Consider the following 26,445-nt stretch of genomic DNA (forward strand, 5'->3'; position numbering starts at 1 on the left):
GGGAAGCCGGCATGCACATGTTGAGAGCCCTGAAGCAAGCGTTCGCTATGGGCTAAGGTGGGAGACAGGTTAGTGAAGCATTTGCTCTTCTTGCTGCCGGGTCCTGCCTAATTTCTGTTTCCGCGAAGGCAGGACCCGGCAGCATTTCCCCCAATAGGTCGATCGCGATCTTGGGCCAATCAGCCTTCCTCTCCCCGACAGCAGAATTGACGTCGGGGAGAGGAATACTGGTCGGCCGAAGCAGGGAGAGCTTGGGGCAGTGTCGGCTTTCGGGCCTGTTATTGGTGGCGGTTGGGTCCTGGTCCCCGATGGCAGTGGCTTGGGGGAGGGCAGGGAGAAAGAAAGAAAAAGGGCAGGCAGGGAGACAGAAGGAAAGAAGAGAAACAGAAAAAAAAGAAAGGGAGGCAGAGAGAAAGAAGGCAGGGAGAGAGGAAGGAAAAGTTGGGGGAGGGAATGAGGTCTGGAGGAGAGGAAGCATACAGGCTAAAAGAAGGGAAGAAAGATTGGATGCATAGTCAGAAGAAGAAAGTGCAACCAGAGACTCATGAAATCACCAGACAAGGTAGGAAAAATGATTTTATTTTAAATTTAGTGATCAAAATGTGTCTGAATTTATATCTGCTGTCTATATTTTACACTAAGGTCCCATTTTACTAAACCGCAATAGAGTTTTTTAGCGCATGGAGCCTATGAGCATCGAGAGCAGCGCTGGGCATTCAGCGCAGCTCCTTGCGCTCTAAAAACTGCTATCGTGGTTTAGTAAAAAGGGAGGGGGTATATTTGTCTATTTTTGTATGGTTGTTACTGAGGTGATAGTGCATAGAGTCATCTGCTTTGACCTCTTTGAAAAACCCTGGAATAGGAATGATAATTAACATTTTCTACACGTACAGTGTGCGTTGTGTTTTTTTAAAATTTTATTGTTGGTAGATCATTTTGACTTGGTCATTTTAAAAGTAGCTCGCAAGCCCAAAAAGTGTGGGCACCCCTGATTTAGAATATCTCTGAAATAACATGCTGAATTTAGACCAGCTTAGAGGTGAAAAAACTAATTAGGTTCTGTTACCGGCATACTCTTTTGTTTAATCAAGTCCTTTTTATCATCAAAAAGAAACAAATAAGGACAGTAGTCTGTAGCCAAGAATCAGCCTACTTGGCAGGGCACCTGCTTGGCCAGCCTGCATTAACAGTCCAGGAACTCAGGGACTGCTTCCTTGGGAGCAAGGCTCGCTCCAGGTTTTGTCCTCTGAGAATTTGAGCGCAGGCTGAGTGGCCCCATGGCGGTTTTTCACCAGGATCGGGTTTTGACTGCGTTTCATCCCCCCAAGTTTCCAAGTTTATTAGAAAAATTTGATTAATTGCCTATCACATTTCCTAGGCGATGTACAATCTCATTAAAAATCAGTTGGGGTGACAAATATAACAAACAATATTCAAAGTGAGTTAAAAATAATAATTACTGACATTGCTATACATAATTTCTACATATCAATTCAAAGCAAAGGAAGGTTTATTAAAGGATTACAATCAATATTAATTTAATTTAATTACATTTAAGGAAAAAACGATAGGAGGGGTAACAAATAAAATTTATATTTAATATATAGAATAAAAAGTGAAAAGTAAAAAAGTTTTAGGATATAAAATTTATACATTAAAAGCATCATTAAAAAGGAAGCTCTTAACTTCACGCACAGGTTCTAGTGGGGGTTGAGGTCTGCCCAGCCGGTTGGACTGAGGGGCAGTCTGAAGAAGCAAGCCATCCAGGTTTCCATGCTTGTCTGAGGCAGTTCTCTGGCTGTAGTTTCAGCCCTTTGCAACTCCCAGTATCAGCACGGTTAGTTTTGCGAGAGCTCTCAGAAGTAATACATAGTAACATAGTAAATGACAGCAGATAAAGACCTGAACAGTCCATCCAGTCTGCCCATAAGTTATACTCATTAAAAAATACATGATTAGATTAACTTGTCTCTTCTTTGATATTTTTGGGCCATAGACTGTAAAGTCTGGTATTGTCCTAGGTTCCAAATGCTGAAGTGTGGCTGCTGATTAACGGGCAGAGTCATCTTATGATGTGATATTACACGCCAGATTAAGCTCAACAGCAATTTCAGTATTTGAGTCCCTTGTTAGGGATCATGGCTCTTTGTTCCAAAATGCACATAAGAACATAAGAGCTGCCTCTGCTGGGTCAGATCAGAGGTCCATCGTGCCCAGCAGTCTGCACCCGCGGCGGCCCATCAGGTCCACGACCTGTTAAGTGGTCCCTGCCTTTTCCTATAACCTATCTCTAAATCTATCTGTACCCTCTAATTCTATCTGTACCCCTCAATCCCCTTATCCTTCAGGAATTTATCTAAACCTTCCTTGAATAATAAACCTTCTTCTGTATTTTGGGATTCCTTGATTTTTAGAGAAAATGTGGAGCTACGCTGCTCTGCTGGTCCTCTTTGGGAAAAAGTTATAATTGAACATAAGAATTGCCACTGCTGGGTCAGACCAGTGGTCCATCATGCCCAGCAGTCCACTCACCCAGCAGCCCCCAGGTCAAAGACCAGTGCTCTAAATGTTTACTAGAAGGTTATCAGAATAGAAATTATAGGCCATCGAAAGTATGTTATTTGTCAGGATTTCTTACTGCAGTTCACGTTAAATAATGATGAGATATAAAACACTTTATTGTACAAAATGAATAACCCAGCTTGCATTAAACTTTGCACCAGAAGCACATTGCTTTTTGGCAGGCTATCACTGAACATACGCCTCTTGTATCAGCATCTCAAAATGCTGCCACTGACTGCCACACTTCTCTGCAGAGCAGACTCAGACAAGCACTAGAATTCGTAAGTTGGCATGATTTGAAATTCCCTGGAAGTTAATACCAGCCATGCACCTGACTGTTGGGATGGGGTGTAAAGGCTAAGGCAAAAGTGAAGGGGCTCAGGCCCCACCTGAAGCTATACACATGCTAAAAACTGGAAGGGGTCAATATTCAGCCAGCAGCATTCAGTGTTTTGCTGACTGCCAAAGGCTTTATGCTCAGAAATTCAATGTCTGGCCATGTCCAGGCCCCAGCATTGAATTTCCAGGCTTACAGAGCTGGCTAGAGCATAGCTGGTTAAGCGTGATAGAACCTGGAAGACTGAGCTTTGCTTTGGGAAGTAGTGTTAATTATTATGATGGTGTTCTAAGTTTTCATTTTTTCCTGGCGAGAACTACAGGTTTTCTTATATAGTTTAGTATGATAGGTGATTGTTTTTTGTTAAGTCATATGTAAAAATACCACTTTCTTCATGTATATGTTTGAAAAAAGTTTTGTCATGATTTTTTTTCTGGAATATATATGTTGTTTTGTAAGGCTTGATTGGTAATTATTTCCTTTACAAAATGTATATTTGTCATTGATACTAAAAATAAAAGATGTAGTTGTTAGTCTTTCCTGTGGAACTGTGGTATGGCACATATGTGCTGTAGGATGGTGCTATGTCATTATCTGTTTAATTTTCCTCAGATTGTATGTTGAAATCGTGATTTTATCAGCCTAACTTTCCTAGGGTTACCAGATGTCCAGTAAAACCCAGACATGTCCTCTTTTTAGAGGACTGTCTGGGTTCCCGGATGGACTTTCCAAAACCCAGACGTTTGTCCATGCTTTGGAAAGCCCCAACCTCCCAGCTGCATCTGGAGGGCCTCTGAACATGCTCGGATGATGTCACACACATCCGCACATACTCGGAGACCCTCTAGACACAGCCTGGAGGTTGGAAAACAAAGACGAAGTTGGATGCAGAATGGAGCAGGGCTTGGAGTGGAACGGGGCAGGGCCATGTATCTGGGTTTCTTTGGACAAAAATCTGGTAACCCTAAACTTCCCTCCTTGTATTTGTGAAGTGCCCAGGTTGTTTGGGCTCACCTTGCTGCCGATCTGCTCACACAGGCCTGCTCAGGCATTCCCTTTGCCAAAGTCTTTTCTTCTGATGTAACTTCCTGTTTTGAGAAACAGGAAGTTATGTTAGATGGAAGGACTCAGGCAAACTAGATCGGTGGCATGAATTGGTGAGTCCAGTTAGGTGAATCGATTCAAATCTGGATTCGGGCACCTCTAGTGCAGACCAGTCCCTCCATCAATTTTGTAAAAAAGGGTATTGATGCTACTGGCCTGTAATTAGAGACCAGGTCTGTTGGTTTGTTAAGTTGGGTTTTTTTGTTTGTTTGTTTGTTTGATTGGTTTTTTTGGAGGGAGGGGGTTAGTCAAACGTGTTATAATGATCTAAGTCAGATGGAAATACATCCATCTCAAGCAATGATTGAACAACAATGTCCTAAATGACAATGGAGAAGATGACATCAAAGAGTGTGGGCAAGTGTCTAGATAAAGCATTTTGGAAAAAAAGGGTATATAAATTTTAAAAATAAATAAATAAGATTTAGAATATCTCTGAAATAACATGCTGAATTTAGACCAGCTTAGAGGTGAAAAAGCTAATCAGATTCTGTTACCGGCATACTCTTTTGTCTAATCAAGTCCTTTTTATCATCAAAAAGAAACAAATAAGAGGGCCCTTATAGTGCTAACCTTAGAATAAAAATAGTCCACTAATTGAAAAGCTCTTTTTCTCTATTTATACACTGAAATTGAAAGGTATCTGTAAGATGATTGACTAGATGAGCCTTTTTGCTAGAAGTCGTAGCCTGTTTGATTCAAGAGCCATGATGTCTAAGAGTGAGTGAGGATCACTCTTGCCCTTTGTAGACTATCAGAAATTTTGAAGGTAGGCCAAGGAGGCCTCCAGGGGGTGGGAGGTTCCTAGCTAAGTACTCTGCAAAAGCATCAACATTAGTTGCTACTGTGGCTTTAATGAAAAACAAAAGAAAAATCCAACACAATCTGCAGTAAAGTAAAATGAACACAAGGAAAAACAAAGAAGAACTGCAGACAAACGTACAAGATGCCGGCTATGTTTATTATATCAGTTAATGATTGCAATTAATGTTAGCACCTTTACACAAACCTAGGGACCCGACACGGTCCATGCTTCGGTTAACATGCCTTCATCAGGGGTCCTAGGTTGGCACAGTATCTAATTAAGCCGCAAACAGAAAAAGAACAATAGCCTGTATGGATTGAAGGTAAACACTGATCCAAAATCTCTGTGTGAGCTGGGTACGAAGTGAAAAAAAAAGCTCACACAGCGGTTTTGGATCATTGTTTACCTTCAATCCATACAGGCTATTGTTCTTTTTCTGTTTTCGGTTTAATTAGATACCCCTGATGAAGGCATGTTAACCGAAGCACGGACCGTGTCGGGTCCCTAGGTTTGTGTAAAGGTGGTAACATTAACCGCAATCATTAATTGATATAATAAACATAGCCTGCATCTTGTACATTTGACTATGGCTTTAACACCAGATAAGATATGGATTTTGAGGATGTTTTTTAAAAACAGACATAAACTGTATTTGGAGTTCAAGTTCCAAATTTTTCCTGATGTTCCCCATGATACACAAAAGCGCAAATGGCCATTTTTTATTTTAAAACTTGGGGTTACTCAGATTGGTGGAACTTTTTGAGAGATCCTTGCAAATGCATAGTGCAGTATCTTTAAAATATGTGGGTTGTTTTGGGGTTTTTTGAACCATCGCATCTCACAGCATTTCTAGTGATGAAGTGTATAGAGAGGACCCAGTTGGATTCCCCTGTTTAGCTCTTATTTGTAGTAGTGGCTCTTTCAGATGTTAGGTGAAACTTGTTTCCTTTTCTCTACTTATTGAAGTCTTGAATCTATTAATATGTGGATTTGAGGAATATATACTTAAACTAAATGCTATGTGATTATTTCTGTAAAGTTTGAAGGGTGTACAGTAAAACCTTGGATTGCAAGTAACTTGGTTTGCAAGTGTTTTGCAAGTCAAGCAAAACATTAAATTTTCTCTTGATATATACAAGCAATGTCTTGCAATACAAGTACATACAATTTACACACATCACAACTGAGCTGATGGTTCTTCTCTCTCTGACGCTGCAGGAGTGTAATGACTGTTCTAAATGCAAGGTCTTTCAATACAAGTACGTATAGCATTTTCTATTAAAGTTTTTGGGTTGTGGAACAAATTGTCAGTTTCCATTATTTCCTATGGGGAAATTCGCTTTGATATACAAGTGTTTTGGATTACAAGCATGTTTTCGGAACGAATTATGCTCGTAAACCAAGGTTTTGCTGTATATTTCTTTTCTGTACAAGTTTTTTTGCTTGTTAAAACTGTTAATTTGTTAAATAAAAAATTATTAAAAAATAAATACCATATTTTCACGCATATAACGCGCGTGTTATACACAATTTAACAAACCGTGCATAACCATGCGCGTTATATGTGTGAGCGCGTTGTATACATGTTTTTTTTCATTCGAATCTGGCATTCCCCCTGCGAACCGGCATCCACCCCCCCCCCCCCCGGCGATCCTACATCCCCCCAGCACCGCAAAGACAACTCTTACCCGATTGGGCACCGGCACCAGCACCAATGCACAGGATGTGCCAGTGCCAGTGCCCGAAGATCCTTCCTCGTTGGTTTGGCTGGGCTGGGCGGTGCGAGAGAGATCCTCCTTCTTCCTGTGCCGGGCTGGACTAGGCTTTGAGCATTTGCGCATGCTCAAAGCCTAGTCCAGCCCGGCACAGGAAGAAGGAGGATCTCTCTTGCAGCGCCCAGCCCAGCCCAGCCAAACCAACGAGGGAGGATCTTCGGGCACTGGCACTGGCACATCCTGTGCATTGGTGCTGGTGCTGGTGCCGGTGCCCAATCAGGTAAGAGTTGTCTTTGCGGTGCTGGGGGGGATGTAGGATCATGGGGGAGGGGAAGGTGAATTTTTTTTTACATAAATTTGTATTCCCCGCGCACTATACCCGTGTGCGCGTTTTACACGGGTGCGCGGTATATGGGTGAAAATACGGTAAATGCTAAGCACTTAATCAGCCAAGATAACCTCATAAATAGAACTACATAAAAGTTAGTCTTTTCTTTATGTGGATCACCACTGCCGGTTAAGTACTGACTATTGCACTTAACCAGCTATGTTTTCACTGCTCTTGTATACCTGGAAATTCAATGCCAGAGTCTGGGCATGGCTGAATTTCCAGGGATAACGCCTTTGGCAGTCAGGAAAAATGCTGATTGCTGCCAACTGAATATCAGGCCCATAATTTGTATTGGCATATTCAGCAGGAATAATTTGAATTGTCTAGCTTAGAAGTTTTATTTTGTTCCATAGACATTTTTCTGAATATTGACCTGATTATTTTTAGTGGGTTCTGCAATATCCAGGCTAGTATATGAAAAATCTTAAACTCTGCAGGATTAATGGAAAAAGATATTGAAGTGCTATTCACCCACTGACAATGGACAGCATGCACTGGAGCCAGGAAGCTTCCGTCTGGTCGAAGTGGAGCCTGTGCAGTGTAAAGAACGAGGGGTCTGTGCTGCTTATATTGCAATCATTATCAGAGGATTATGGATGTAAATGTTTGGGGTGCAATGATCATCTGTATATTATGATTTGCTGAATCTTACAGTGTCTGGTGGCACTGGGATTCTCAGCACAGCACTTTTTTCACATCATGTTCTCCTATAATCAGTCATGCGGTTTTTTTTCCCCCTTTCTTATAGGGGCTAACATTTGAAGAGGTGGAAAACTTCTTCACATTCCTGAAAAACATCAATGACGTAGATACAGCACTCAGCTTTTACCATATGGCTGGTGCTTCTCTGGATAAAGGTATTTAAACTGATATTTTCTTGGCATATTCTTCTCTCCTCATAAAAAAGCAGAATGCTTGGACTCCAGTGCAGTAGGAGTGTTCCACTTCAGACCCAGGGCTGGCTTAACTCATAGGCCAGAGGCGGCACTGGCTCAGGGCAACAACAATAAAGAGCACAAAAATTTCCAGCCTCTGACATTACTGGCCCAGCTTACCTTTTTTACATATTCATCCGATCAAGGCAGCTAAGCCAGGAAGCAGAGGTTGCCCACTGCATGTCCCCCTTCCCCCACTAGGGGACCCTACATCTCAGACAGAGCCCAGACTGGACACATGAACTGCTTTGTTACTGTCCCCTGCCTACTCCCCCCCCCCCTGGCATAGCACACAGGGAATCTCAAGTCCCTAATGATCCAGTAGGCCTGATGCTCAGAGCCTCTCCCCTTTTCAAACCCTGCCTTTTCTTACCCCTCTCCAAAACCCCTGCTTCCCCAAAGAATCCTGGAGGCAACAGGGCCAGGAGCAATTCTCACTTACTTCTGCCCCAGTAACTGGCTTCTTCAAAATGGTACTACTAGCCCCCTAGTGGTAGTCTTCTAGTACTACTACTAGGGGATTCAAGCTGACATATAAAAAAAAAAAACTTAAATGGTAGCTTGAGCCCCCTCCCTAGCAGTAAGACTGAAAAAGTCACTGCAGTTGATCACACAAATTCCAAAATTATTCTCATTCACAATTCTTATTCTTAAGACTCTGCTCAGAGACATGAAGGCTGATTACTCCGCCTCACCACCCAATCATCGCAGTGTCTAGAAATTGAATTGACTCTAAAGGTGTAAGTTTCCATACATTAATGCTAGCAAAAAGCTATGCTGACACTATCAATGCTTCAATAATTTAGTATTTGAAAAATATAACTTAGCTTTGAAAATAGTGACTGGTTCCGATGTGCCACGTTTCGTTGCTGCGTCAGGGAACCGACAAATACAGCTAGATTTAAAGCTGGAGGTGAAGTCACATAAAGATTGAAAAATACTGGTTCATTTAATATGTTTCTTCTTAAATGTTACATTCTTAAATGTCTGCTGTCAGCCTAGCTATCGCTACCATTCAGCATTCTTAGTTGGCATTACTTATGTCAGCGAAGGCCTATGGGAAATTCTGTCAATCTGACTCTGGCATGGGAATGCAGATAGACCCTGAGGGCAGGAAGACGGTTTTAAGTATCCCTGATTGAATCATGACTAGCTAAAAGGTGTTAATGTCTGATTTAGAGGGTGCTTAGGACAATGGGTCCAAGTGCACAGATGAATGGGACAAAGAAGCCAGAGACTAATCCCATCTTCTCACATCCTCCTTTATCAATATGTTTCTTCTTAAATGTTACATTTAAGAAGAAACATATTAAATGAACCAGCGTTTTTCAATCTTTATGTGACTTTACCTCCAGCTTTAAATCTAGCTGTATTTGTCGGTTCCCTGATGCAGCAAAGAAACGTGGCACGTCGGAACCAGTCACTATTTTCAAAGCTAAGTTATATTTTTCAAATACTAAATTATTGAAGCATTGATAGTGTCAGCATAGCTTTTTGCTAGCACTTAATGTATGGAAACTTACACCTTTAGAGTCAATTCAATTTCTAGACACTGCGATGATTGGGTGGTGAGGCGGAGTAATCAGCCTTCATGTCTCTGAGCAGAGTCTTAAGAATAAGAATTGTGAATGAGAATAATTTTGGAATTTGTGTGATCAACTGCAGTGACTTTTTCAGTCTTATTGATATCCCTTTAGTCACTCCATAAATATCTATGGTATTTGAGTCATTTACCCCTGATATATTTTTGTGACTTAGTCTGCACCCTCCCTAGCAGTAGCATTGTGAAATTACATTGAGGGGTCAGCGGCTCCATTTTGAGGAAGGCAGTCACATTGGCAGGAGTGAGTGGGGATTGCTTTTGTTTTGGTTGCCCCCAGGTTTCCTTGGTAAGTTGGGGTATGCAGATGGGCATGATGGGGGTTGGCTGAATGGAAATTAGCTGATATAGGTGGGAGGGCTGCCAATGTAAAAGTTGTCCCAAGGTGCCATAATCCTTGGAATTGACTCCGTCCAGCCTCTCCATTCCAGGCAGCTTGCAGGAACAAGGAAGGAAGGGGTGAGCTTGCAGCAGAATATATAACATTTTGCTCTCCTCTCTAATCCAGCAGTTCATCCCATTTTTATGTTTGTTTATTTGCACTTGCTATATCACCTTTCATAACAAAATATCAAAGCAGGAGCAAAAGAACTGGTGTAGCCAAGGCAGCCCAATAGAATGGGATAGCCAGTAGCACAAAGAAGACAGTAGAGAGGAGTAGAACACAAGTACTAAAAGCCATCTTCATCTACTCTAATGGGTACCTACACCCCACTAAAAGCCTGTATAAATAAATACATTTTCAGTAAGGATTCAGCTCAGAGGGAGGTGTACTCCACAGAAAAGGGAACCAGGAAGAAGAATGCATACGTTATCTTATTGCGAGTCTAGCATGCTGTGCCAAAGGTATTGTCAGACAGTGTTCATACAAGAAATAAAGCAATTGAGCTGGGGTATACAAAATGATCACAAAGGGCAAATAGTAAGGAATACTGGTGTATAAAACTTTGAGCCAAGACTATGATCTTAAAATGGTTCCTTGTTTTGGGCCTAGCAATTTCTTGCTGCTCATTTTGGCCTCTTAATTCAGTCAGAACTGCATTCAGGGCATGGTGCCCTGAACTTCCATTTATAACTGGTGATTTTTCCCTTAATTTATATTTCCTCCCAAAATGCATCTTTTTTAAGAAAGCTTCTTAGGGCTAGAAAATAGTATTATACTGCACAAATATGAATTGAGCATTGTAACCAAAGAACTCTCTTTAGATTATGGAATGAATTAATTTCTTCTCTTCAAACATACCAGAATTCACAGAGTGAATGGCTTTTTATTTTTCTGATAAGATTGTTAATTTATGAAGCAATATACCATGTGATGATCACCCTTTGTTTGAATAGCCTTTGTTCACAAAGCAGACAAGTTTCAAATGCCAGTTAATAATCTGGCATTTGATTTAATAAGATGTCAGTCTCATTGGGAGCATCTTTACTTGTTAAATTGAGCTTATCATGCTCACTAGATCCTTGTACTTCAACAGTCTTGAGATCTTTATCTCCTGAGGCTGTGATATGGTTGGCCGATTTCATGAACCATTTTTGGAATCAAGGCTTTCTTTCCCCCGTGATGGGAAAAATTGTATTAATACCTCGGCATCATCTTTTGGATGCCAATTTACCTTCCAACTACAGACCTGTTGCAGATGTCAGTTTTGTTCGTGGCCCCCCCCCCCCCCCAATGTATGGTGGTAGGGGTTAAGTTAAAGGCGTACTGACAAACGCTGGTCCCAGATTCAGTTCCCTCACTGAAGTTTCACCAGGAAGTAGAATAATAGGCACAGCCAGAGGTGATTGCATAAAGAATATATTATAGAAATAGGCTTACAGAAAAGCAATATTTATAAGCATTACAATTAAGCATTACAATTAAGCAGAGAGCAGAGCAGTTTCCCTGCCTTACAGAGTCCAGAAGGAAGTGTGAAGTTTCAGGGAAAGGCAGAGAGAAAGAGAGCCAAGACCCCTCTCCTCCACAGATTGATAGCTAGATTGATAGCTAGATGTGTTTTGCAGAGAGCAGGCTTTTATAGCTTGACTGAATATGGAAACCTGTATGTCCCAGTATCTTTCTATTTAGAACTTGCAAACTGTTTGAGACAATGGTTAATTTAATTGATAAAGGAGGGTGTGAGAAGATGGGATTAGTCTCTGGCTTCTTTGTCCCATTCATCTGTGCACTTGGACCCATTGTCCTAAGCATCCTCTAAATCAGACATTAACACCTTTTAGCTAGTCATGATTCAATCAGGGATACTTGAAACATATCAATCAGGGCTACTTAAAACCGTCTTCATGCCCTCAGGGTCTATCTGCATTCCCATGCCAGAGTCAGATTGATATAATTTCCCATAGGCCTTCGCTGACATAAGTAATGCCAACTAAGAATGCTGAATGGTAGCGATAGCTAGGCTGACAGCAGACTTCCAGTTTTTATTTTTAAAAAACCTTTTAGAATTTATTGTAACTATGTAATTGTAGATACTACCAGTATGAACGAAACACCATTTACTTCCCCTGATGGTAAGAAGGAAAGAAAAGACCTCAGGTGCTCATAAGAATCAAGCTTTTGAGTGTATCATTACCTACACTCCCAACAGCTGAGCTCCTCATTGGTCAGAAAACCATTCCCAGGATATTAATTTATTTTCACTATCTTTAGATGCCCAATCAAATGTCTTTAGTAGGAAATCCTTATTGGTATTTATTTGAAATCCTTGTTAATATTAGTTTGGGGGTTTTTTTTAATCTTTAAATGTCCAAACAAATATATTGGCAAAGTTTCTTAAAGGCGATTTGTCATCTGGGAAAATAAGTGAACACTTAACTGAGTACGGGTTAGAACAGCAATGGATCTTTACTTTGGATAGTGTGCAATCTAAGGGACTCAAGATTAAGTGGCAAGCATTGTTTTAATGCCCTTTAGGTTTGGTGGCATGATTATATTTTTTGGTGGCATGATTAAAGTTGATGTCAACATCAGTTTGACGTCAGCCGTCTAGATAGAATACGGAGCCACCATTACCCAATACTGGGTAGCACATGCAGAGGAGAAGACAGCGGCAATTTACAGATAAAGTAAGTAAAAACTTTTTCGATAAAAGCAATCAGCCTTGAACTCTTATGTGCATTGTTTTCATCTCAGTATAATTTTGTAGAGTGGGAAGATTTCTTCTTTTGAGCCCAGGACACCCATACTCAGTTGAGGGTTCACTGATTTTCCTCATATGACAAATGGTTCAGTTTGGATTTATTTATCTATTTCTGTGAAGCCTAAGATACAGTGACCTCTGATGCAGGCATTTGTGCTTGCCGAAACATAGTACAGTGTCGGATCCTTATTACTGTACATCCTGGATTGAAATAAAGGCTTGATTTTACTCTGGTGGCTTTGGTGGATTGTTCATTGTCCATTCCCACTGTCTTCTTTGCTGTATTGTGCCTGTGGGTTCCCATCCTGTTGGATTTTTTGGTGGTATAACCACAAGCGAACAACATTGTAAAGAAATGTTTCTTTAAACTTAAGTAGCTGAACTCTGTGATCATTGTTTGAATGGTCTCATTTTATTATATTAACTCAATATATCTTACTTTTATATCTTGATTATTGTAACTCCTTGTATGTTGGAATTATGGCTAATTTATGGAATGGATTGTAGTTAGTAATGAAATCTATATCTGTATGCTATATGAAACTTATGCCTTCATCAGGACCAGATTACTCAATAGGCCAACTAGGCACGTGCCTAGGGCCTGAAATAGTCAGAGGGTCCCGCTGAAGGATGACATACCAGACAGCAACGGGCCCCCCTCTTCCCTCACTGCACGGCAATGGGCCCCCACTTGACAACATCAATGCCGGCCCCACCCAGCAACGGGCCCCCCACCCGATGACAACAATGCCAGCTCTCCCCCCAGCATCGACCAACGGCATTGCAGGCAATGAAGCTCGAAGAAGATCCTGCGATGACTGCGTCTGCCGGAAGAAGTAAGTGACATCGGAGGGGGATGGACCGGCAGATGCAGTCATTGCGGGATCTTCTTCGAGCTTCATTGGCTGCATTGCCGTCGGTCGATGCTGGGGAGAGGGCCAGCGTTGTCATCGGGTGGAGGCCCGTTGCTGGGGGGGGGCCCGTTGCCGTGCAGGGAGGGAAGGGGGAGCTCGTTGTCGTTGCTGTGTGGAAAGGGTGGTGGAGGGAGAGAAAGAGGGCATATGCTGATGGAATTGGTGTGCAGGGAAAGGGGGAAAACAAGAGGGTAGGGTTAAACAGCCATTTTTCTCAATGGAGGAGGGTAAATAGTGGTGTGCCACAGGGATCTGTGCTGGGACCAGTGCTATTTAACTTATTTATAAATGATCTGGAAATTGGAACTACGAGTGAGGTGGAAATTTGCAGACGACACTAAACTGTTCAAACTTGAACTGTGAAAAACTGCAGGAAGATCTTAGGATATTGAAAAACCGGGCATTCAAATGGCAGATGGAATTTAATGTGGGCAAATGCAAAGTGGTGCACATTGGGAAGAATAATCCAAATCATAGTTACCAGACGCTAGGATCCCTGAATGGATTTAGGTTGGAGGGAAAGAAATGGGGCTAATGTTGATGGAATTGGTGTGCAGGGAAAGATGGAATTGGTGTGCAGGGAAAGGGGGAAAACAAGGGGGAAGGATACTGGATGGATTTAGGTTGGAGGAAAAGAAAAGGAGGCTAATGTTGATGGAATTGGTGTGCAGGGAAAGATGGAATTGGTGTGCAGGGAAAGGGGGAAAACAAGGGGGAAGGATACTGGATGGATTTAGGTTGGAGGAAAAGAAAGGGGACAGATGCTGATGGAAGTGGGGGGAAGAGAATAAAATGCCAGACCATGGGGGTGTGGGTGTAGGAGAGGGAAGGGAAGAAGAGGAGAGGAGAGAGATGCCAGATCATTGGAGGAGGGAATGGAAGAAGATGGATGCCAGACCAATGGGGGTGAAGGGAAAGATGGTAGGGGGAGGCATACAGTTTCTGGAAGTAGCATAGGACAGGGTAGTTGGGAAGAGAAACAGAGAGATGATTGACTCTGGGGTGGTGGAGAAGGAGGGAGAGATGCTGGATGAAAGGGTAGTTGAGAAAAGGACAGATGGTGGATCTCGGGATGGTGGGGTCCATTGCCGAAGCTGCAGATATGGACATGAAAAAAAGGAAAGATGCCAGACCTCCGAGGGAGGGAAGGGAAACGGAAGGGGAGGCCAGAGATGGAAGATGGATGGTTAGCATGGAGAAAGAAGAAAACAACAAATGGGCAGGAGACCCTGGCAAGCGAGTTATCAGAAGACACCCAGAACCTGGGATCAACAAAAGGTAGAAAAAATAATTTTATTTTCTGTTTTGTGATTACAATATTTATTTTGTTTACACCACAGAGCCGGTGTGGGGTTGGAGATGTTGTAACCCTATATGTCTACTAAGACTAAGCCTTAGTCACTTAGGGGTCCTTTTATTAAGGTGCACCTTTAACGTGCGCAAAATCAGTTAGCGTACCTTAATAAAAGGACCCCTAAGTATCTTAATTAAAAATTTGACCCGCGACTTAGCCTTTGTTTCAGATTTTGGCCCCTTATGTGATTGAGTTTGACACCCCTGATGTAGAGTGAGGCAGTTAGGCGATGTAAATTTGGTTATTAATATAGACTTATATTTCAGATAGTATTACTGCTTTACAATATATTTGAACGCTTTTATATGCGTATTGAAAGGGTTCAGAGTTAATGTCCTTGGTAAGTAGGTGGGAAGGGAAGGAAAGGGGATTTGTTCAGAGATGTTTGGGGGTTGCATAGAAGAAAAACTGTGCACTGGTATGCTAATCTTTGTTTGTTTTGAATTAAAAAAAAAAGAAATATAAGTGGAAATAAAAAAGTAAATAAGAAAACAGATAAATGGGGGCGGGGTATGGGCGGGGCAGGCCCAGGGGGGCCCAGTGTACTTGTGTGCCTAGGGGCCCTTGAAGAATTAATCCTGCACTGGCCTTCATGCTAAATGAAATCTATGAAATTTGTGTCTACATACCTATATATTTGGGATAAAAACTGAAATAGATTAGCAATATATTCATTTTAGATTGATTCTCATGCTAATCATTGAGCATCTTATTTTTGGAACATCTATATTCAAGCATGAGACTCCACTTCTTAGAGAGCTTCATTTGCTCCCGATTCAAGAGAGAATACATTGTAAAATTTCTTGCTTAGTTTTCAAAGTCTTTCATGGGACCATTCCTGATGAATGGTCTTATATTTCTTTCCTGGGAAACTAAATTTCCCAGAAGTTGATTTATTGTTTCCTTCTTTTAAAGTTGTTTGTTTAAAAAAAATTTTTAGAACAACTTTTCTTATGAAGCTACAGCTTTTTGGAATGCTCTCCCGACTAAGCTTAGAGTTATTGATTCTTATGTTCTGTTTCAACGTATCCTTAAGTCATTTTATTTTGGCAAACCTTTGTCTTACTCTTCATTTTACTCCGAGTTATACTAACAAGAGTTCTCGAACAATACACTTGTTTGCATATCCCTCAATAAAATTATGTCATTATAAAAGGTTCATTGAGAGAACCTTTTCTTTTCAGGAGGCCAAATTGAATTTATGGCTGGCCAAAACTGTGTTAGAAGCTTCTTCTTATCTCAATTTTAGAAAACAGTTAAAAACTTCAATTATTTAACAGGCTGGGCTTTTAATGTATCTTATTCTTTTAACTTTTTACTTCATTTTAACATTGTTGTATTCTTCTTATATTGTATGTATTTCTTTTATATTGTATGCACTTAATTTGTCAAATCTCAAACGATTTGCATTGTTTGTACTATGCTTAACTGTTGTGAACCGCCTAGAACTCATGGGTATGGCGGTATATAAAAATAAATTATGTTCTACTTTTTATTGTGCTGTTTTGTAATTTAGCTAATGCGTACTCCTGTTAAAGTTATAAACTAGAGGTCTGCACGGGAACGGGGATCGCGGGGATCCCGCGGGTCCCGCGGGGATCCCGCGGGTTCCCCCCCTGGCCCACGGGACTCCCACGGGGACGCCCCCTGGCCCACGGGACTCCCACGGGGATGCCCCCCTGACCCACGGGACTCCCACGGGGACGCCCCCTTGCCCACGGGACTCCCACGGGGATGAAAACAACCTACCTAAATTCTGGCGATGCAAGTCTGGCGATGCAAGTCTGGCGTCGGGTCGGGAAATAGCCATGTTGAGCAGTGAGCTCAGCACGTACACAGATGAAAGCCTTGCTTGCTGATTGGTCCGGTGGCCCCGCCCCACCGTGCCGCCGGACCAATCAGCAAGCAAGGCTTTCATCTGTGTACGTGCTGAGCTCACTGGTCAGCATGGCTATTTCCCGACGCGGGCATTAGGCTGTTTTTTGTCATTTCGGGTGGGGGATGGCAGCGGCAGCGGCAGCAGCAGCAGCCTGAAAAAGAAATCATCCTGGCCGGGTTCGGTGTCATGCTCCGGAGCTTCTACAGCCTTCCTATCTCCCTCTCCCTTCTACCTGCGGCTCTCTTCGGCAACAACGATCGACACAAGCTTCTGGCGGCGGGGCATACCCTCTGCGAGTCCCGCTTGTTTCAACTTCCTTTTTCCACAAAGGTGGGACTCGTAGAGGGAAGGCCTCGATGTCGGCAGCTTGTCTTGATCACCGCTGCTGACGAGTTGCTTAAGAGAGCCGCGGAGCAGGGGGGTGTTGCCAGGTGCAGGTAGAAGGGAGAGGGCCAGATGCAGGACTCGTGGGTGAGGGAGGAGAAGAGAGAGGGGAGAGAAACAAAAGGAAATATTTCATACTGGGCTGGGCCGGAGTGGAGGGAGGGTGGAAAGATTCTGGCTACAGGGTGCATTAACAATGGAAAAGGGGGGAAAGCTGAAAATGGAGATAGTGACACAAAGAAGAGAAAGGGTAAGCAGGACCTTCTGAATAAGGATAGAGATACAGAGGGGACATGAAGAGGAGGTGAAATAGAGACATAGAAGTAATGCTGAAAAAGTGTGTGTGGGGGGGGGGAGATAAAGACATTGAAAGGGCAAATGGTGAATATGGGGTAAAGACAAGGACAGAGACAAATGAAGATTCTGAAAAAGTGGTGAGATACGGATATAGGTGAGATGGACACAAAGAAGGGTGATGCTGGAAAATAGGTGGAATGGTAATTCTGACAGACACAGAAGGGAAATGCTGGATCAAGGAGAGATGGGGCTCAGGCTGGATGGAATGAGGAGAAATGCCTTGTTGGCCCGGAACTTCCTCTCCTACGTCAGAATTGACGTCAGGGAGCGGAATGCTGGTCAGCGCGACGCTTCTGCAGGGAAAGCTTGGGACAGCGGTGGCTTGGGGACTATTCCCCGATGGCGGTGGCAGCAAACCGAGTGGCTTGGGGGAGGGCACGGAGAAAGAAAGAAAGGGGGCAGACAGAGAGACAGAAAGAAGGGGGAACAGGGAGACAGAAAGAAAAAGTTGGGGGAGAGAATGAGGTCTGGAGGAGAGGAAACATACAGGAGGCTGAAAGAAAGGAAGAAAGATTGGATGCACAGTCAGAAGAAGAAAGTGCAACCAGAGACTCATGAAATCACCAAACAGCAAAGATAGGAAAAATGATTTTATTTTCAATTTAGTGATCAAAATGTGTCTGTTTTGAGAATTTATATCTGCTGTCTATATTTTGCACTATGGCTCCCTTTTACTAAACCGCAATATTGTTTTTTAGCGCAGGGAGCCTATGAGCATTGAGAGCAGCGCGAGGCATTCAGCGTAACTCCCTGTGCTAAAACCTACTATTGTGGTTTAGTAAAAAGGGAGGGGGTGTATTTGTCTATTTTTGTATTTTGTTACCGAGGTGACATTGCATAGAGTCATCTGCCTTGGGAAATGTATATGGCAGATATCTTTGTTTTGTGTTCAAAAGAAAAGGAAATGCATTTCTGGTTTTATTTCTACAGTGTTGAAGTACTTGTTGGCCCTTGCTGTGACTGGTGGGGATCCCCAAGCACCGCCAGCAGAGGACCTCCTCTAGAGATGGTCAGAACTCCCCTCCACCAAGCGCAGCAGTTGCTGGCAGCATCCATGAGCCACTGAGGTGCCAGCATCTGTGACTCAGGGACGCTACTGCTGCCTGCCAAGCTTGGCAAAAGGGACCCCAGGCCAACTGCAAAGGAAGTCCTCAGCTGACAGTTTGTGGGTTCTCATCAGCTGAGTATTTATATTTTATATTTACATTAGAGGTTCTGGTAGAAACCCATTTACAAAGTATGTATTCTTCCCAATTAATATTTCCAAATTAATAGTCTCTTTGCTTATTTGTAAATGGGTCTCTACCAGAGCCTTTAATTCAGTAGCATAATTAAATAAAATAACTATTTCTGAAGTTTATAGGGAAGGATGGTGACGGAGGGGATTCCTCGCGGGGACGGGTGGGGACGGAGGGGATTCCTCGCGGGGACGGGTGGGGACGGAGGGGATTCCTCGCGGGGACGGGTGGGGACGGAGGGATTCCTCACGGGGACGGGTGGGGACGGAGGGATTCCTCACGGGGACGGGTGGGGATGGGTGGGATTTTGGCGGGGACGGGTGGGGACGGGTGGGATTTCTGTCCCCGCGCAACTCTCTATTATAAACCACTTCAGGACCTGATTTTAAAGTAGATCGCGGTAAAAAAGTGCAATGAATAGAATACACCAGGCTATATTGAGTTCACACTTGGAGGACATGCACTACTACAGTGATTCCACAATATCCACAATGAATATTCATGAGATAGAGATTTGCATGCGGTGCAGGGGATGTGCATGTAAATCTCTCTCATGAATATTCACGGCGGCGGCATTTCATCTTTTCTGTCACAGCCCCTCAAACATGGAATTCCCTCCCTATTTATTTAAGGGAAGAACACAATTTGGATAAATTTAAAAGCAAACTAAAAAGCTTTCTTTTTAAGGATGCATTTGGTAATTAGAAAGCTTGACTAGGAGTGTCATTCCAATTCCATAATCTCTCTTGAGGTTCATTGATCTCTCCCTTCCTATTGTTTCTTACCATAATTGTTTTCTCTCCTATCAACAATTGTATTTCTTTTCCCATCCTTTCCTCTTGTTTAATATGTTTCGTAAGGTTTAGTTCTTTGTTTTGTTGCCCCTTAAACTTTGTAATTTTACTGATATGTTCATCGCTTAGAATTTTGAATAAGCAATCAATCAAATTTATAATAAATTTGAAACTTGATTGTGGATATCCTAAAGACTGGCTGGGGATTTCCCCCAGGACAGGTTTGGGAACTACCCGACTGGCTAAATGTGCCTCTTGAATCTTGAAATCCATGAACTCTAAACAAGTGAAGTAAAAAATTAAATAAAAGAAGATACTACTACTAATACTACTATTTATTATTTCTGTAGTGCTGAAAGGCGTAGGCAGCGCTGTACATTTTAACATACAATAGACAGTCCCTGCTCAGAAGAGCTTACAATGGAATTTAGACGGGACATTTCAGAATTGGGAGATTATGGTAGAGGAAATGATACAGTGGGTCTAGGTATCTGACAGCATGAGTGGGAGTTAAGAGTTGAAAGCAGTTTCAAAAAAGTGGGCCTTTAGCTTGGATTTGAACACTGCCAGGGATGAGCACGACGTATTGATTCAGGCAGCCTGTTCAGGCATAAGGCGCCGCAGGAAAGAAGGGATAGAGTCTGGAGTTGGCAGTGGAAGAGAAGGGCACAGATAAGAGGAGCTTGCCTCTTGTTAGGAAGCTTGCACCAGGAGACGTATGAGGAGAGACTGGAAGCCCTGAATATGTATACCCTAGCGGAAAGGAGGGACAGAGGGGGATATGATTCAGACGTTCAAATACTTGAAGGGTATTAACGTAGAACAAAATCTTTTCCAGAGAAAGGGAAATGGTAAAACCAGAGACCATAATTTGAGGTTGAGGGATGGTAGAGCAATGTTAGTAAATTCTACTTTACGGAGAGGGTGGTGGATGCCTGGAATGCGCTCCCGAGACAGGTGGTGGAGAGGAAAACGGTGACTGAGTTCAAAGAAGCGTGGGATGAACACAGAGGATCTTAAATATTGAAGTAAGGCCAGTACTGGTCTGTATATGGCCGTTTGGGGGAGGATGGGCTGGAGAGGGCTTCAATGGCTGGGAGGGTGTAGATGGGCTGGAGTAGGTTTTGACGGAGATTTCGGCAGTGCCGGGTAGAGCTTTGGATTCTTGCCCAGAAATAGTTAAGAATAAAAAATTAAAATTGAATCAAGTTGGGCAGACTGGATGGACCATTCCGGTCTTTATCTGCCGTCATCTACTATGTTACTATGTTGCCTGATGATCGGAGATCACGGGGAGGTGCACAGGGGGAGATAAGTGAAGAGAGATATTGGGGGGCATCAGAGTAAATGCACTTGTAAGTCAGCAAGAGGAGTTTAAACTGTATTCGAATGTGGCTATATTGTTAAATTTAAGTTGCAGATGATAAAAAGGCAAATTGAAAATATTTGTACTTTAAAATCCAATAATTTGGTTTATAAATAAAGTGCAAACAAAACTGCCCAGCTCTTGAATTCCTATCTAGGTCATCCCTACTAAAATGTCCTTATTCTGAGAGACAGTAGAAAGAGGCTGTGTTTTATCTTCCTATCACCTGCCCTCCTCTCCAGGTCAGCCAAATGTGCAGGGTGACACTATCTCCCTGAGGCTGAAACGGAGCTAGCATAGAATTATCTTGCCTCTTCAGCACTTGCTCAGTATACCCAGACTGCGATAACAGCAACAGGTAGAAGGCTCCAAACATGAGCTTGGTACACCAGAGCACACAGTGCTGTCTCATGTTTTTGTTTCATTCATATACCTCTTCTAGTTAGGCAGTAAATCCTCTTAACTGCATCACACTGTCGACCATAGCGCACAGTTTACAAATTGTCTGTATAAACCAGGGAATATATTACACAGCCACACAAAATTGCTAGCATTCAGCTTGACAGCATAAACAGAGAACTGCCATGTTTAAGCAAGCTTACAATAACCACATTCATTTCTCAAAGCCACAGCATTATGAATATAACGTTGCGGTAAAGGTAAACCTTGAAAATCAACTAGCAAGTGTTAAGGCAAAAGTCTGGATTGATATTAGAATAGGGACATAGGGTTTATTGTCTGCAACAGGCTGCCCCGATTGGAGTTAATGAAGACGTCTTTAGAAACAGAATTCACTGGTTTATTCTCGTGATCGGAGTCATTTAACAGGAAAAGAAAATAAGGCAGATTAGATGGGTCTCAAGATCCTTATCTGCCATCATGTTTAGTTTTATCCTCAAAATGTCATCGCAAATTACTGATAATGCAAGCATGCTTAATTGTTATTATGACATAGATGGCACGTTTCATTAGCATTGCGGTTTTATTTACATAAGCAGCACATTCTTTTCATACTCCTTTACAGCAGTCGGGATCAGTTTTAGGATTTTGTAACTTATGTGACAACTGGTACAATAAAGAGAGATTTAAATTAAGTTGAGTTGTGATAGAACAGATGCAATACTGAATACATAAGCACTCGAGGAAGTAGTTACATGTTCAGAGTTGTGGTACTGATGTCTTGGAGAAGAACCGCAGAATTTGAGTCTACCACCAGCTTGAGGAAAAAGTTGTTCAATGCACATATCAGTCCCTGTGAACCGCAGAAGGAAAATCTTTTTGGTAGTAAATTTGAGAGCGTGAGATTTTTTACTGTATTATTGTATTTCGCTGATTGTCCAGCTCTTTTTAGGGTAAACCGCCTAATTATGGCTGTATAAAAGAATAAAGTTATTATTATTATCATATCCAGTTTAGCCTGGCTTATGCGTAAGATTCATTCCTGTCATGATATGTATAAAAATTAACACATTTTGAGGGTGGGAGGGGGAAGTTTGTAACTGGGCACCTCCATTTTGGCATCCTGAGGCTGCATGATAACTTGCCTATTCTGTAGGAACCTAATCAGCTGGGTTCTACTATAGAATACTAATATAACCCAGTACTGGTGCCAGTTTGTAATGACAATCTTGTACTGCCTTTTGCAGTGCTGTTTTGCCTTTTTGTATTAACTTCTCTGGGTGAAATTTAATACAAAAAGGCATGGGAAAAATGCACAACCCTAACTGAGATCCAGATTCTTTGCCAATCATGTTCATCAAAGTTAACATCTCGGATTAGATTAGAATCTCGGAGAGAGCGAGACCAGAAGGCTTTGAGCATGCGCAAATGCTCAAAGCCCAGTCCAGCCCGGCACAGGGAAGAGGGAGAATCTCCCTCGCACCGCCCAGCCCAACGAGGGAGAATCTTCTGGCACTGGCACGTCCTGTGCATTGGTGCTGGTGCCGGTGCCCAATCGGGTAAGCGACCGATGTCTTTGTGGTGCTGGGGGGGGGGGATGTAGGATCACGGGGGAGGGGGGGTGACGCGAGCGGGGGGGGAGGATGCAGGTTCGCAGGGGGGATTGCGGATCGCACTGAAAAAAAAAATTTGTATAACGCGCTCACACATATAACGCGCATGGTTATACTCGGTTTGTAAAATCGTGTATAACGCGCACATTATATGCGTGAAAATACGGTAATCATTTGAAGGAGAAGCAGCATTTGACTGCCAATCCTAAGCAAAGTTATAAGGCATTTGGCTTTGTGTGAGAACCATCTGGTTTTTCAACCAATCAAGTTGTGCCTCACACATCCAATCAGCTAATCTTTGCAGTTTTTTCATTAAAATCTTGGTTATCTTTCATGAAGATGATTATTTGTAAATCAAATGCAAACAGATGAAGATCAATGTTCCAGGTGTCAAAATACAAGTTATCTGAGGAAGAAGGGGTTACCTTTGAAAGCTACTCATAAACTACATTAAGGGCTCTTTTTACGAAGCCACATTAGCGGCTTTAGTGTGTGCGACTTTTTAATCACGCGCTAACCCCTGGGTTAGCCGAAAAACTACCGCCTGCTCAAGAGGAGGAGGTAGAGGCTAGCGCGGCCAGCAGTTTAGCGCGCGCTAATACACGCATTAAACCGCTAACATGCCTTGGTAAAAGGAGCCCTAAGTTAGTCCAATAAAAAAGGTATTACCGGTATATTTTTTTTCCCTTTTATATTTTTGCTTTATTTCTACATATTATCTTGAAGAGTGAACTAAACACAGCCACCACACCTTTACACTCAAGTTAAAAAGAATAAGTGTTATCCCAGGACAAGCAGGCAGCATATTCTTAACGTATGGGTGACTTCACCGACGGAGCCCCGGTACAGACATTTTTCACTAGAAAGTTCTAGTTGGCCGCACCGCGCATGCGCGAGTGCCTTCCCGCCCGACGGAGGAGTGCGTGGTCCCCAGTTTCTTCGTTTCCGCGGAGCGAAGAAGACGCATGTGGTTTCAACGGCCGTTGAAAACTTCCTTTTTGCCTTCTCATTCGCGTTATTTTCTTGTTTTTTCTCTTTTTCCCTTCGGGTTTCTTTTCCGTTCTAAATTGTAAAAAAAAAAAAACCCTTTGGTTTTTTTTTTATTTTTCAGGCCGGCCCCGGCGGGGCCTGTTGCCATCATACAAGCCTCCGGCTTTGATTTTGCGGAGGCCGTGTTTCCCTTCATGCCCCCTCAACCGGGCTTTTGAAGTGCCAGCGGTGTGCACGCCCGATCTCTCTCACTGACCCACACAATTGGTGCCTACAGTGTTTGGGCCCAGAGCATCGGGCTGACACCTGCACCCGCTGTGCCACTCTTAAGAAACGCACCTTAAAAAATCGGCAGATCCAACAGAACATCCTTTTCGGTACCGGATCTGCTATGGAACCTGCTGCGACATTGACGGTACCGCAAAAGGCGGCACCGACTACTTCGACGACGCCCGATCCTTCCTCGGGGTCGCTGGCACCAGGTAAGCCGGCTAAGAAGCCTTCCACCTCCCTTGAGCGCCCACCTGCCACAGTGGCGACGCCGGTCCTCCCGGCCTCACGCCGACCCCGCAAATGCTCCGCCCCGATCTCGGTGAGTGCCTCGTCATCGGCCTCCTCATCGCCGGGGCGTGGAGCAGCACCTATGGAACTGAAAAAGAAAAAAGCGGTACCGGTGCCACCCCTGGATGACCGCATCGCGGCCATACTCAAAGACAAATTGCAGGAACAGCTGCAGCAACAACTCCAGCACCTGCTACCGACCCTATTGGCACCACTTCTTTCGGTACCAGACCGGCCCGAGCCTCACACCATCCCACCGGTGTCCACCCCTTCGGTGCCACTCAACACTTCCATGCCAATCCTCTCGGCTGAACCACTCCGTTCTCGTCCAGTGGTACAGACCCTCTCTGAGGTCGATCCTCCTCGGGACCAGGAAGGGCACCGGTCTCCCCGGGACCCAGAATGGCACCGCTCTTCCCGGGACCGGGGTCAACACCGGTCTTCCTCTCCCGGTACCGTCTCCATGCGCTCTGGCAAGTCTTTTTCTAAGACCCGCCACACCGAGCCTTCCACCCCGACATCTCGGCGTGCGCACACTGATATCAGGGACCCGGACTTATGGGAAGAATCCCCACCCGGTACTGAGGAGGACGCATCATCCACAGACGAGGAACCCTTAGTGCCCGATACCACTTCCAAGCCTGAGCAATCCTCTTTCACCAAATTCCTCAGGGAGATGTCGGCGGCTCTTTCTATTCCTTTAGAGTCCGAATCCAAAAAGTCCCAGGCCTTTCTGGATGCCTTAGACTTTGAACAACCTGCCAAAGAGTTCCTCAAGTTACCCGTCCATGACATACTGCGGGAAACTTTTTATAAAAATTGGGAAAATCCACTCACTGTCCCCGGAGCTCCTCGTAAGCTTGACAGCCTATACAGGGTCATCCCAATTCCGGGTTTTGACAAACCTCAATTGCCCCATGAGTCTCTCCTAGTTGAGTCTACATTAAAGAAAACTCAGGGCTCCAGTGTTTATGCCTCCACCCCTCCTGGCAGAGAAGGCAAAACGATGGATAAGTTTGGCAAACGCCTTTATCAAAATGCCATGCTAGCCAACAGGGCGAATAATTACACATTTCACTTCTCATTTTATATGAAGTATCTCGTACAACAACTATCCGCCCTACAAAAATACATCCCTGAATGCAGAGTTCCACTCTTTCAACAACAAATTTCCAGCCTCCTTCAACTGCGGAAATTCATGGTGCGCTCTATTTATGATTCCTTTGAGCTGACCTCCCGAGCGTCTGCCATAGCTGTTGCCATGCGACGTCTGGCCTGGTTGAGGGTATCTGATCTTGACATCAACCACCAAGACTGTCTAGCTAACGCACCCTGTCTTGGGGACGAACTTTTTGGGGAGTCCCTGGATTTGACCACCCAGAAGCTCTCAGCACATGAGACCAGATGGGACACTCTGGTAAAACCTAAAAAGAAGACTCCACCTGCTCATCCTTATAGACCACAGTCCTCTTACCAGCGCAGGTTCTCAGCCAGGCCTCTCAACCCGCCCCAACAGCAGCCTCGCAGACCTCGTCAACAGCAACACACTCAGGCTCGCTCTCAATCTTACCAACCTGCCAAGCCTCTTCCTCCGTCAAAACCATCTCAGCCCTTTTGACTCCTTTCTCCAGGGCATAGCCAGTCTTCCACCATCGTTACCTCTTCCTCAACCAATCGGAGGACGTCTCCACCTCTTCCTCAACCGTTGGGAGGTCATCACATCAGACCTGTGGGTCCTCAACATCATCCGCCACGGCTACTCTCTCAACTTCCAGACTCTTCCACCAGATAACCCTCCTATAGAGTCTGCGTCCCACTCCTCCCAGTCCCTTCTCCTCCTAAGGGAGGTCCAATCCCTCCTTCTCCTCAATGCCATTGAAGAGGTTCCCACAGACCAAAGGGGTCAGGGATTTTACTCCCGCTACTTCCTGGTTCCCAAGAAGACAGGAGACTTTCGTCCCATCCTCGATCTCCGGGACCTCAACAAGTGTCTGGTCAAGGAAA

The 26,445-nt window shown here is 43.6% G+C and overlaps 1 protein-coding gene across 3 annotated transcripts in view; it reads left to right on the forward strand.

The window, feature by feature from the left end:
* Positions 1–26,445, forward strand: part of MICU1 (mitochondrial calcium uptake 1) — a 376,908-nt gene that overhangs the window by 325,071 nt on the left and 25,392 nt on the right. For all 3 annotated transcript variants that reach the window (XM_033940604.1, XM_033940607.1, XM_033940605.1), the window contains exon 10: positions 7,663–7,771. In XM_033940604.1, the coding sequence (XP_033796495.1) occupies positions 7,663–7,771 (109 nt within the window). The remainder of the gene's footprint in view (positions 1–7,662; positions 7,772–26,445) is intronic.

The sequence above is a fragment of the Geotrypetes seraphini genome, chromosome 4, assembly GCF_902459505.1.
Source record: "Geotrypetes seraphini chromosome 4, aGeoSer1.1, whole genome shotgun sequence".
NCBI lineage: Eukaryota > Metazoa > Chordata > Amphibia > Gymnophiona > Dermophiidae > Geotrypetes > Geotrypetes seraphini.